We start from the raw sequence: 14,048 nt of genomic DNA on the forward strand, positions 1-14,048 counted from the left end.
GACTCACACTCACACTCAGACTCACACTCAGACGCAGACTCAGACGCAGACTCACACTCACACTCACTCAGACTCAGACTCACACTCAGACTCACACTCACACTCAGACTCACACTCACACTCAGACGCAGACTCAGACGCAGACTCAGACGCAGACTCACACTCACACTCAGACTCACTCAGACTCACACTCAGACTCACACTCAGACTCACACTCAGACGCAGACTCAGACGCAGACTCAGACGCAGACTCACACTCAGACTCACACTCACACTCAGACGCAGACTCAGACGCAGACTCACACTCACACTCACACTCAGACTCACACTCACACTCAGACTCACACGCACACTCAGACGCACACGCAGACGCACACTCACACTCACTCAGACTCACACTCACACTCAGACTCACTCACACTCAGACTCACACTCAGACTCACACTCACACTCAGACTCAGACTCACACTCAGACTCACACTCAGACTCAGACTCAGACTCACACTCAGACTCAGACTCACACTCAGACTCACACTCAGACTCACACTCACACTCACACTCACATTCACTCACACTCACTCACACTCAGACTCACACTCAGACTCACACTCACACTCAGACTCACACTCACACTCACAAGCACACTCAGACTCACAAGCACACTCAGACTCACACTCAGACTCACACTCAGACTCACACTCACACTCACACTCACACGCACACTCACACTCAGACTCAGACTTACACTCAGACTCACACTCAGACTCACACTCACACTCACAAGCACACTCAGACTCAGACTCACACTCACACTTACACTCACACGCACACTCAGACTCAGACTTACACTCAGACTCACACTCACACTCAGACGCAGACTCAGACGCAGACTCACACTCACACTCACACTCAGACTCATACTCACACGCACACTCAGATGCACACGCAGACGCACACGCAGACGCACACTCAGACGCACACTCAGACGCACACTCACACTCACACTCAGACTCACACTCAGACTCACACTCAGACTCACACTCAGACTCACACTCACACTCAGACTCACACTCACTCACACTCAGACTCACACTCACACTCACACTCACACTCAGACGCAGACTCAGACGCAGACTCACACTCAGACTCACACTCACACTCAGACGCAGACTCAGACTCACACTCACACTCACACTCAGACTCACACTCACACTCAGACTCACACGCACACTCAGACGCACACGCAGACGCACACTCAGACGCACACTCAGACGCACACTCAGACGCAGACTCAGACACAGACTCAGACACACACTCAGACACAGACTCAGACTCACACGCACACAGACTCACACTCAGACACAGACTCACTCACACTCAGACTCAGACTCACACTCAGACTCACACTCAGACTCACACTCACACTCACTCAGACTCACACTCACTCACACTCAGACTCACACTCAGACTCACACTCAGACTCACACTCAGACGCAGACTCAGACGCAGACTCACACTCACACTCACACTCAGACTCAGACTCACTCAGACTCACACTCACACTCAGACTCACTCACACTCACACTCACACTCAGACTCACTCACACTCACACTCAGACGCAGACTCAGACTCAGACGCACACTCAGACGCACACTCAGACGCACACGCACACAGACTCACACTCAGACACAGACTCACTCACACTCAGACTCAGACTCAGACTCAGACTCACACTCAGACTCACACTCAGACGCACACTCAGACGCAGACTCAGACGCAGACTCACACTCACAATCACACTCACACTCAGACTCACTCAGACTCACACTCAGACTCACACTCAAACTCACAAGAACACTCAGACTCAGACTCACACTCACACTTACACTCACACGCACACTCACACGCACACTCACACTCGCACGCACACTCAGACTCACATGCACACGCACACTCAGACTCACATGCACACTCAGACTCACACACACACTCACACTCAGACTCACACGCACACTCACACTCAGACTCACATGCACACTCACACTCAGACTCAGACTTACACTCAGACTCACACAAACACTCACACTCAGACTCAAACGCACACTCACACTCAGACTCAAAAGCACACTCACACTCAGACTCAAACGCACACTCACACTCAGACTTACACGCACACTCACACTCACTCACACTCAGACTCACACGCACACTCACACTCAGACTCACACGCACACTCACACTCAGACGCACACTGACACTCAGACTCAGACTTACACTCAGACTCACACAAACACTCACACTCAGACTCAAACGCACACTCACACTCAGACTCACACTCACACTCAGACTCACACGCACACTCACACTCAGACTCACACGCACACTCACACGCACACTCAGACTCAGACTCACTCGCACACTCAGACTCACACGCACACTCAACGCAGCAGACACACAACACCCAACACACAAACACCGCGGCACACACAAATATACGCACATACCGCACAACACACACATTGCACAAAACATACCTCCCCCCAAAACACACACACCCACACAAACCGCGCAACACACATACACAACGATACAGACACACAGCGCTCCACAAATAACGACACACAACGCAACACACAAACAACACCGCTCTCACCCCCCGCTACACCCAGACAACACCCAGAACATGTACAGCCCCTACACAAACACTTGGTAACTACACACAACAACATCTATATATATATATATATATATATATAACAAAAATCATACATTAACTACACAATACGTAAATTCTAGAATACCCGATGCGTAGAATCGGGCCACCTTCTAGTAATATTTATATTCTTATACACAGGGAGCAGTAGTTATATTCTTGGATATAGTGGGCAATATTATAGTTGTATTCTGGGTCAGTATTATAGTAGTTATATTCTTGGATATAAGGGGCAGTATTATAGTTGTTATATTGTTGCATATAGGGGGCAGTATTATAGTACTTTTATTCTTGTATATAGGGGGCAGTATTATAGTACTTACATTCTTGTATATAGTGGGCAGTTTTATAGTTGTTATATTGTTGCATATAGGGGGCAGTATTATAGTACTTTTATTCTTGTATATAGGGGGCAGTATTATAGTACTTAGATTCTTGTATATAGTGGGCAGTTTTATAGTTGTTATATTGTTGCATATAGGGGGCAGTATTATAGTACTTATATTCTTGTATATAGGGTGCAGTATTATAGTTGTTATATTAATTTATTTACATAGCTGGAAGTATTTTAGCTTTTATATTCCGGTATATAGGAATATACATACATATTGTTGAAAATTCTCTTATTTCGTATTATTTTTACAGTTTGAACATCATGGATGATATGCAGTGTGCTGTTGTAGTTGCTGCAATGCTGGTGGAGGAAGCTCAGCGACAAGATGAGGCACGGATGCTAGAGAGGCGTTCAAAGCGAAAGCGTCGCATGTGGACCAGAGAGTGGCTGCAGAGGAGGTCCGAATTCTCACACATGCAACTTATCAGAGAGCTGCAGGAGAAGGATCCTCATGATTTCCGCAACTATCTGCGGATGTCAGAGGAATCCTTCAAAATGTTACTGGAAAGAGTTACGCCACTCATTCAACGAAAGGATACAAAGATGCGTGCTGCCGTCCCCCCAGATGAAAGATTGGCAGTCACACTGCGATTCCTGGCCACAGGACGCTCCCTCCAAGACTTGCATTTTTCTGCTGCTGTTTCAAGGTCCCTGCTTAGCGTAATAATTCCTGAGACATGTAATGCAATTGTTCGCAGTCTACGCAGCAATAATCAATTTCCTAAAACAGTGGAGGCATGGAATAAAATTGCCAAGGATTTTGAGCAGCTCTGGCAGTTCCCAAACTGTGGTGGGGCTTTGGATGGAAAACATGTGCGCATCACGCAACCACGGAACAGCGGATCCTATTTTTACAATTACAAGGGCTATTTCAGCCTCATAATGATGGCCCTTGTTAATGCAAACTATGAATTCATAAATGTCGATGTTGGCATGAACGGCAGGGTTTCTGATGGTGGTGTTTTGGAGCACACAGCATTTGGTGAGCATTTGCAGAACGGTGCCCTGCACTTGCCACCCAACTCTGAGACCACAGGAAACCTTAATTTTGTTTTTGTCGGCGATGAAGCCTTCCCACTTCATGCCAATCTTCTAAAACCGTTTCCACAAAACGCTCTTACGCAGGAAAGACGCATTTTCAATTACCGCTTGTCAAGGGCACGTCGGGTAGTAGAAAATGCCTTCGGGATCATGGCCAACCGCTTCAGACTTTTCCACACTCCGATTAACCTAAAGCTACAATCAATAGACTCTGTTGTTTTGGCCTGTTGCACGCTGCACAACTTCCTTCGTCGTCAAGATGTAAATGCGTACAGTCCGCCTGGTTTCATGGACTCTGTGGAACCAACAAATGGGGAAGTGGTTCTTGGTGAGTGGCGTGCTAACGCTCCCGCAATCGCAGGCCTTCAACCGGTCATACATGGCAGAAACAAGGATGATGCGAAGGCCTGCCGAGAAAACTACTGCCAATATTTTAACGGTCCTGGTGCTGTAAGTTGGCAGCAACAGATGTTATAGAGGCCTACTGAGCATTTTGCTGTCTATACTGTTTTTTTAATAATATATTTTTGTTGTCCGTTTTATTTTAATCTTTCTGAATTTTATAATGTTTGCATTTGTTCAATAAAATGTTATATATACTATTATGGTTGATGACTTTTATTACATTGACTGCCATTTGTACCAACAACCATTTAGGTCCTCTGTACCGATACCCCATCGAGTATAATTGCATGTCCGCTCTATTCTCCTTCCCATAATAGATTTGTAAATCAAAATGATACCACTAACACTTTATGCCATTGCTATACCCAGCAAAAAGTCATTGGGCCCCGGGACAACCCTCCCTACCCGCGGAGGGGTTAACATCCAGCTGCCACTACCTCTCCCCTGGGTGCCCAACAACAACAGCGGTGGTGTCCCACCTGCCCCGATGTACAAGAATATAACTACTATAATACTGCAACCTATGCACAAGAATATAAATACTTTAATACTGCCCCTATGCACAAGAATATAACTACTATAATACTGCCACCTATGCACAAGAATATAAATACTTTAATACTGCCCCCTATGTACAAGAATATAACTACTATAATACTGCCACCTATGCACAAGAATATAAATACTTTAATACTGCCCCCTATGTACAAGAATATAAGTACTATAATATTGCCCCTATGTACAAGAATATAACTATTATAATACTGCCTCCTATGTACAAGAATATAACTACTATAATACTGCCCCTATGTACAAGAATATTCCATAACTTTACATTCCATAATTCCATAACACAAAAATCCAATACACAAACATAAATCAAAGATTTAAGTGCTATCTATGCCTTTTGCTATCTGACTCGGTTACAGCCGGGATCGCAGACGGGAACGCTACTGTGACTCTGTGCTAGCTTTATTCAGACCGCTAGTTTCACGAACGGGAACGCTACTGTGACTCTGTGATAGCTTTATTCAGACCGCTAGTTTCACGAACGGGAACGCTACTGTGACGCGGTTCGAGCGGCTCGTTGATAACGAGACCGCTAGCGGGATCGCTATTGCGACGTTGTTCAGAACGTGACGTGATGACGTTGCTCACGTCGCCTTTGAAGTCTGTTGGGCGGCGTACATGTTCTGTTAATGCTCAGAGGCGGGAACATGGCGGCTAGGAGTCGCAGTTCTCCATGGGGGCCTGTGGAGGTCCGTTATTTAGTAAAAATGATGGTCAAAAAAGACTATTTCTGCGAGGCACAGCATGACCATCCCATGCTTCATAAGCAGGCTGTGCTGAGGCTAATTAGTAGAGGCCTGGCCCGTCGATTTGGGGTGGAGCGATCCACAACCCAAATTAGGAAGAAACTGGCAGACCTGCGCTATAAATCCAGTGATCTCCTCGCCAGCATCCGAGCAGACATCGAGAGGCGTCATGGTGAGTGCTGTTTAGCGGCTTTGGTCCGGTTCGGTTTTGTTTACCCATGAACAACCCATGGCTTTATGGTTCATGGATCATGGATCTAAACATCGGTGTTACCATTTAGTAAACATGTTAAATCTAATATCCCCAAAAATATATTGTAGGATCACCTTTTATGGCCTAGAGCATACCTGGGCAAGGGGCGGCCCGCGGGCCACATCCGGCCCGCCTACTCTCTGTGACCGGCCCGCCTGGCTCCGGGCATCCTTGCTGGCCGGTCACTGATGAGGGCAATCTGACGTGTTGTCCAGAGCTCCAGGCTCCGGGCGGCCTGTGGTCAGATTGCCCTCATCACACGCTGCGTGCCGGCAGGGAACAGAGGACTGATACTGCAGCACCGCACAGTGCAGCAGCGGAAGACAGGAATCTGTTCTCTGTTTCCTGCCGACACTTTCCCTGTGACACACACGCACGCGCCCTGATGTCGTCAGTACGGCGCGCGTGTGTGTCATTTGAAAAGTTCCCGCCCCGGCAGGAGAAGAAGATGCAGCAGCCGGACCCCGTACGGAGAGAGGAGGCAGCTCAGCGGGGAGCCGTACAAGAGAAGAAGGATGTCAGCGGGAGCCCGGGTGTAGTGATGTATATTACAGGTGGATATAGGGGTGTAGTGATGTATATTACAGGTGTATATGGGGGTGTAGTGATGTAGTATATGGGGATTGTTTGTGTATATATGTCTATAGCGTGTGTGTATGTATGTGTGCGTGCGTGCAGAGAGTAAAGCCCGTAACTGCGAGTGGTACCATGTGCTCTCTCCCCGCCCCCTGCAGCGCCATTCCGCCATTACAGGGCCTGATTGCATTTCTCCGGTACCTGTTTGCATACATGTGTCAGGTACCGGCGAAAACACGAGTCTGTGAAATAAAAAGATTTTCCATATTTACCTGCTTTCTTCAGCTCTGCTGCCTCCCGCTCCTGACCACTGCTCATTCATTGATTATTCACCGCACTCAGGACCTGGAAGCCGGAGCGGCGCGATGACAGCACCGGGCACAGCACCGTTGAGGGCATCAACGCAGGGACAGGTGAGTATTCTGCAAGCACAGTGGCCTCCAGGAGGTCATCAGAGTTTCCAATGAACTTTGATGACCATCCTGCGACACCCACGCTACAGCTTCATGGGTTCATCAGAGTTCATTGGGAACTGTGACGAGTCCCCGAGATGCTCCGGCTTCCAGGTTCTCAACATACACACACACCTGTATACTCACCCAGCGATGCGGTCCCCAGCACTGTCCCTGCTTCCAGCTGCTCACTGCAGTGAATATTCAGTGAGTATAATTACCATCGATAAGGAGCGGGAGGCAGCAGAGCCAGAGACAGCAGCGCTGGAGAGAGGTAAATATAGAAAATCTTTTTATTAAAAAGACCCGTGTTTTCTCTGGTATTTGTCACACTGATGTCACACAGATCACATCAGTGTGCGATCCGTGTGACACCTGTGCTGCCAGAGAAAAAAAGGATAGGTGTGCATGCAGGGCCACGAGGGGTCACACAGTCCGTAACTTACTGTTTGTGTATGAAGGATAGTATATATGCTATATACAGTATTGGTTAAAACTGAGTTAATTATATTAGTCCGGCCCTCTAAAACCATCCCAATTTCTCATGCGGCCCCATGGGAACATTAATTGCCCACCCCTGGCCTACAGGCTACTTTACACACTGCGATATCGGTCCCGATATCGCTACTGTGGGTACCCGACCCCATCTGTTGTGCGGCACGGGCAAATCGCTGCCCGGCACGGGCACAACATCGCCCAGAGCCGTCACCTATACTTACCTGTCCGGCGACGGTGTCTTTCTAAGGGTGGCGGTCCGTGCGGCGTCACAGCCACGTCAATGAACCGCCGCCCAATAGCAGTGGAGGGGCGGAGATGAGCGGGACGTAATATCCCGCTCACCTCCTTCCTTCCGCAATGTGGCCGGGAGGCATGGAAGGGGAGCTTCCTCGTTCCTGTGGCGTCACACGCAGCGATGTGTGCTGCCGCAGGAATGAGGAACAACTTCGTTACTGCTGAATTCACGATTTTTGAGAATGGACACCCATGTCGCCGATTAGCGTTTTTGCACATTTTTTCAACGATGCAAAATCGCTCATCGGAGTCACACGCAACAGACGGCATCGCTAATGCGGCCGGTTGTGCGTCAAGAATTCCATGATGCCATCGACTTATATTTGCGATGTCGTAGTGTGTCAAGCCCCCTTTAATGGTGTTGGACGCAGCTTACAGCAATAAAAAGTGGTGTGAGGTTCCCGCAGAAAACATATGGGAACATTGACTGAAAAATCTGAAAAGTTCTGTCTGGTGGAAAAATGAAAGGTATTGAAAAAAATCAGTAAAACAAAAATAATAGAACACATGGGTGCTGAACAAGTTATCGAGGACCTGTCACCCACTCCCCACGCATGCATAAGTGCAGCAATGAATGCAGCATACATACTTTCATAACATGGACATTAACTGTGATATTCTTCCCCGACACTGGTGACCCAGTGATTACAATTGGAAAAACATGGCACAAAATGCCAATGACCAATCATTAAAATAAAAAAAAAAAATCTTAATTTATATAAAATTTACAAAGAATAATAATACAATTGTGTAAAATATGAGGTAGTTTGGCGAGGACCCAAAGGAGGGGATTTATTTCTGAAACATATGAACTAGAAATATACACACACATATGGCTTCTAAACTTGCTCACTCAGATATGCAACGAGATAAGAAGGATAGTCAGATGACTGGACAATGCTCCAAACGCGATTAGAACAAGGTTGTTTGGAAAGCACAGTGTAGTTCAAATGCAATATATTGCAAAGAAAATAATCACATTATACCGAGATATCTAGTGTGCATATCAGAGGGACAAGGTGGCGAAAAAGAGCTAATTATCCTTTGTAAAAGGTATGGTATGCAAACTTGATCATAGGTAAATTTCAGATACCTAAAAACTTCAATGCTCCTGGGGTAATGGGATTATTTACTCTTTGCATATATTAGGATTTGATCAACACTGTGCCAGTCTTTACAAAAACCATTTCGCAATAAACCATGCTGTGTAATCGCGTTTGGAGTATTGTCCATTGACCTGATTATCATTGTTATCTCAGTGCATATCTAAAGAAAATAATTACATTATACCAAGATATCTAGTGTGCATATCAGAGGGTCAAGGTGGCGAAAAGGAGCTAATTATCTAACTTGATCATAGGTAAATTTCGGATACCTCAAAACTTCAATGCTCCTGGGGTATAATGGGTTTATTTTCTCTTTGCATTTGCATCTCTGATTATCATTGTTATCTCGGTGCATATCAGAGTGACATTAGAAGCCTTGAGTACAAGCCATATGTTATACTATTTACAGAACAGAATAAAATAGAATAATTTAAGTGATTGATTTTTGTGCCTTGTTTTTCCAATGAATGCAGCATGTTTGCTGCTTTGAGGCAAGTGGTCCCCATGTGTCTGGTGCCCCTAGAAAAAGGTTTGTCAAACATACGTAAAAAAGCAGGCTATACACGGGCTTTACATGCTACAATATATCTACCGATGTGTCGGCGGGGTCACGTTGTAAGTGATGCACATCCGGCATCGTTAGAGATATTGTAGTCTGTAAAACCTACATGCGATTACGATTAAACGAATAACCGTTCATCGCATACACGTCGTTCAATTACTAAAAATTGAACGTCTGGTTGCTCAATGTTCCCGAGGCAGCACACATCGCAGTGTGTGACACCCCGGGAATGATGAACTGCAACTTACCTGCGTCCCGCTTCTTACGTATGGATGGTCGTATAGAAGGGTAAGTACTTGTGACAGGAACAAAGCATAGGTGCGACACGGTCAACAAATTTCAGTTGTCGCACATAAGATGGGGGCGTGTCACATCACATACGATATCGTATGCAGAATTGTATGGTGTAAAGTAGGCGTAAGCCATAGTGGCCTGGAGTTATGCGCTCAATAAAAGTTTTCTCCTATACCTAGGACCACCTCCAGCTGCACAGGCAGCTCCACCATCTCCACCCTCTCCGGCTGTGGATCCACCATCTCCGCCAGCTCCACCATCTCCTGCTGCGGATCCACCATCCCCGCCGGCTCCACCATCTCCTGCTGCAGATCCACCACCTCCGCCTGCTGCGCCTGCTGGGACACCCTCTCCTTCTCCAACCCCATCACCTGCTGCAACCCCATCTCTTCCTTCAACCCCATCACCACCTTCTACCCTGTCTCCCCATACTTCTCCTTCTAACGATGCCTTCTCCCCCGCATCAGTTGGTGAGTTTTGTGCAGGCTACCCTTCCTGTAATTTATGCACATAACATGGTGTCCCTACAAGTTGTAAAGGATACAGGGATGTTTAAATGATGGTGGGCTGTCGTGTACTAATATTTGATTTGTGTTCCCTAGCCACAGGATCTGGTTGGGCCATCAGCGCCTCAGAGGAAGAAGGTGATGAACCCCAGAACCGTAAGTGGTCAACCAAAAACATATACCTGACAGTTCGATGTTGGAACAAGGATGGTTAACTTTTCCCATTCCCTCCACAGAAATCCCCACACTACAGGACCTGGTGGAATCACAACGGCGTTTGTCAGAAGCCGTCCGGCGTCATGGGGAGATGCTGGAACAGTTTTTGGCAGCCCAACAGCAGGGCCACTAAATGTGAATGTTTGTGATTTAAATGTTTTTTTTTGTTTTGTATGTCACATAAATCTTTCTAGTTTATTTTCGCTGTTGCTTACATTTTTGGACAAAACTTTCAAACAGGGTTTGGGAACCTATTTACTGCCGGGGACCATTTGGAATTTTCTACCAACCAACGGGGGCCACACCAAATTATCAACTTGAACACGACCAGGCTATATTTGTTAAAATAATTAATAAAATCAGCCCCAGAGTGGTGGCTGGAGAGACTGTGATGTTCGGTGAGATGGATCATTTTGATTCTCACCACTACATTTCCATGTTTGTCTTGGTCTGGAGAGGCTGGGGGCATACACAACACAGGAGAAGCTAGGGCATATACATCACAGGAAACACTGAGGCATATACATCCCAGGAGAGGCTGCGTCATATACATCCCTTAAGAGTATGGGGCATATACATCACCCTGAGCAGTAGTTGGCAGCACAAAGAGCACTGTGCCGCCCTGGCAAAACCTGGGTGTTACAGAGGTCTGCATACATGTTATTGATGCTGATTTAACTCTCCCTTGGGGAGGTTCCCACACACAAACACACACCAGCCAATCAGACCCCACTCACCCCCTCCCCACGAAAACAGGAGGACATCAAGACTGTACAGTGGCAACAAGGTTTTTTTTTTTTTCAATGATCTTGACTGTCCAGGGGAGGGTGTGTGTGTGTGTGTGATGTTACCTCTGAGACCACCTGGCTAGTCCAGGGCGTCACATAAGCAGCCCCTGTGTGGGGCTGGGGTGAGTGGTACTCACGGCCTCAGGAATGGGCCAGCCTCTTGTGGGACCCGAAGTGGACCAGGAGAGGGGTGCCAGCTGTCGGGACCCAGTACGGACCAGTGTGAAAAGAAGACACATACCTCGGGCAGGAAAAGATCACCTGAATTACACACACGGGTGTGGGACCCGTCTTCACAGCAGCGGGCCGTTGGCACCTGTTACCAGCAACTTGGTTAATTACTGGACTGGGGTTAGTTATTGGTTTATACTGTGAGTACTCCTGCACCACCCGGTACAAGGCGAGGACTGTACCCGTCACTCTACAAACTACCTCTCCCAATTGGGCCCTGGGACTATAAATCCCCCTACCCGTGGAGGGTATCCCACCTAGCTGCCCCACACCATCAGTCCTGGGCACGGTCCCCAGAGGCAGTGGCGGTGCCACCACCTTATCAACGCAACCCACGGGTGGCGTGACAGACAATTCCCCCTACCTAATCCCCCTCTTTTTTGGGAGCTTGACATTACAGACCGGGTCACGACACCGGGATACCTGCAGAAGTAACCCCTTGGCCAGGATCTCATTTCCCCCCCAATCCCTGGGCAACACAGCAATAGGTGGCAGCACAAAGAGCTGTAGGTGGCATAACACAAACAGCACTGACAGTGACAGCACTAGAAGGCAGCTCGGAGAGCATTAGGTGACAGCACTATAAGGCAGCAGGGAGAGCACTATGTTCCCCACCACAGCTTTAAAACAAAGAACCCACAAAAACATTCTTAATTAAAAAAAAAACACCCACACACACACATTATATATGTGCATCTGTAGAGTTGTGCCATGATGGCGACCCTGACCTCCACCCAGCCCTTTACCCCGTGAATAATGTTATGCAGAATTCATGAAAGCTGTACAAAAGTTTGAAATCAAAGACATTTTTTATTACAATTCCCTAACATTGCTTAAACAACAACAAAAACAGCATAAATATTATAACAAAAAACAAAAACTATAAATTTTGATATTGGTTACTAGAGTCATTTAAATGTTGCCTCTGTGGGCTGAAAAATTGGTTCATTGGGGGGAACATGGGATACTGTGCGGGGGGGTCATGCTGGAGGTGCGGTCGAGGCTCCATCCTCATCCATGGCACTTGGTTCCATGAAGAGTGTTGTTGATGATCTACTTCGCACACTTTTGAGGAGTCTGTCAGTTTCCCCAATGCCACCTTGTTGAGGGCCTCCAGCATGACCCTTTCGACATGACCTCTTTGTTTGTCATCCAGCTTACGGAGTCTTTCATCCGTAAGCTGGGCAAATCCGCAAATGGATGGTCTGCTGTGCTGCTCCAGGATTTTCTTCGCCATATCCATAAGGTCTGTTGATGATGTGTTGTTCGGCTGCCTCTTACGGGTTGAGGAGATCCGCCGCGGTAATGGAGCTTCTGCGGTCTCCTCGGAAGTCCCGGCAATTTCATCATCACCACCTGTCGCTATTGGCCCAGCTTCACAACGATCCTGCGGAACAATAAAAATGATGTTAAACTCAGATATCATGAGCAACAGGCACAGGGATACACATGCACTGGAAACTAATGGGAGGGGCAGACTAGTACTACAAGATATGAAATGTCATTACATGGTATGAAAATAGAGTGTGGAGAAACTAGTAAAGGAGTATACTTATCTGAACTGGAAGGGATACATTTTGAAATCTGCAACAGTAATCATAGAAAACCGTAGTAACTATTTTCAATTAAATAATGCCATGTACATCAAAAGTTTCACAAAGGTACTTACATCTCCAACTGTGGTGTCAGACCGGACCTCAGGCTGTGTTCCGGGACCAAAGGACAGCGATGTTATTGTACGTGGTACCTCTTGGTCTCTTATGAAGGCCAGCAAATCGTAGTACCAAAGCTTTGGAACGTAAAGTTCCTCCGTTCCGGCACCAGATTTGCTGGCCTTCTCCACCTTATTTAGTTCCTTTTTATAAACGGTGCGAAGACCCTGGATTTTCTTTCGCACAATCTCAGTCGTAATGGTCTAAGTAGGGTTATGCCTCTGGAACAATTCAACAAGCTGCTCATAGGCCTGCTTTTTCTTGTATCGATTGCTATAATCGACAGACTTAATCTTCCACAAACAAGGCAGGGATCGATACATATCAATCATCTCCCTTATAAATTCTTGTTTGTTGGAAGACATCTGAAAAAAAAGGAAATTAATGTATTACTACATTGTTATAAACTAAGCACAAGAATATAGCTGCTATAATACTGCCACCTACGTACAACTACTTTAATACTGCTCCTATGTCCAATAATATAACTACTATAATACGGCCCCCTATGTACAAGAATATAACTACTATCATACTGCCCCCTATATACAAGAATTTAACTACTATAATACTGCCCCTATGCACAAGAATATAACTACTATAATACTGCCCCTATGTACAAAAATATAACTACTATAATACTGCCCCTATGTACAAGAACATAACTATATGTACAGCGGTATTGAATAT

General features: G+C 46.5%; 1 protein-coding gene and 1 long non-coding RNA gene across 2 annotated transcripts in view; one reads left to right on the forward strand and one right to left on the reverse strand.

Annotated features, from left to right (window-relative positions):
* Positions 1–10,122: 10,122 nt before the first annotated feature.
* LOC142286646 (uncharacterized) lies at positions 10,123–10,672 on the forward strand. Its single transcript, XR_012747739.1, has 3 exons — positions 10,123–10,375; positions 10,508–10,567; positions 10,648–10,672. It is a non-coding gene; the product is annotated as an uncharacterized LOC142286646 (long non-coding RNA).
* A 2,889-nt stretch (positions 10,673–13,561) lies between these two features.
* Positions 13,562–14,048, reverse strand: part of LOC142286647 (uncharacterized) — a 28,606-nt gene continuing 28,119 nt past the window's right edge. Inside the window, exon 2 of the mRNA XM_075333381.1 lies at positions 13,562–13,723. Coding sequence (XP_075189496.1) covers positions 13,562–13,723 — 162 coding nt within the window. The remainder of the gene's footprint in view (positions 13,724–14,048) is intronic.

Source organism: Anomaloglossus baeobatrachus, unplaced genomic scaffold (assembly GCF_048569485.1).
Source record: "Anomaloglossus baeobatrachus isolate aAnoBae1 unplaced genomic scaffold, aAnoBae1.hap1 Scaffold_68, whole genome shotgun sequence".
NCBI lineage: Eukaryota > Metazoa > Chordata > Amphibia > Anura > Aromobatidae > Anomaloglossus > Anomaloglossus baeobatrachus.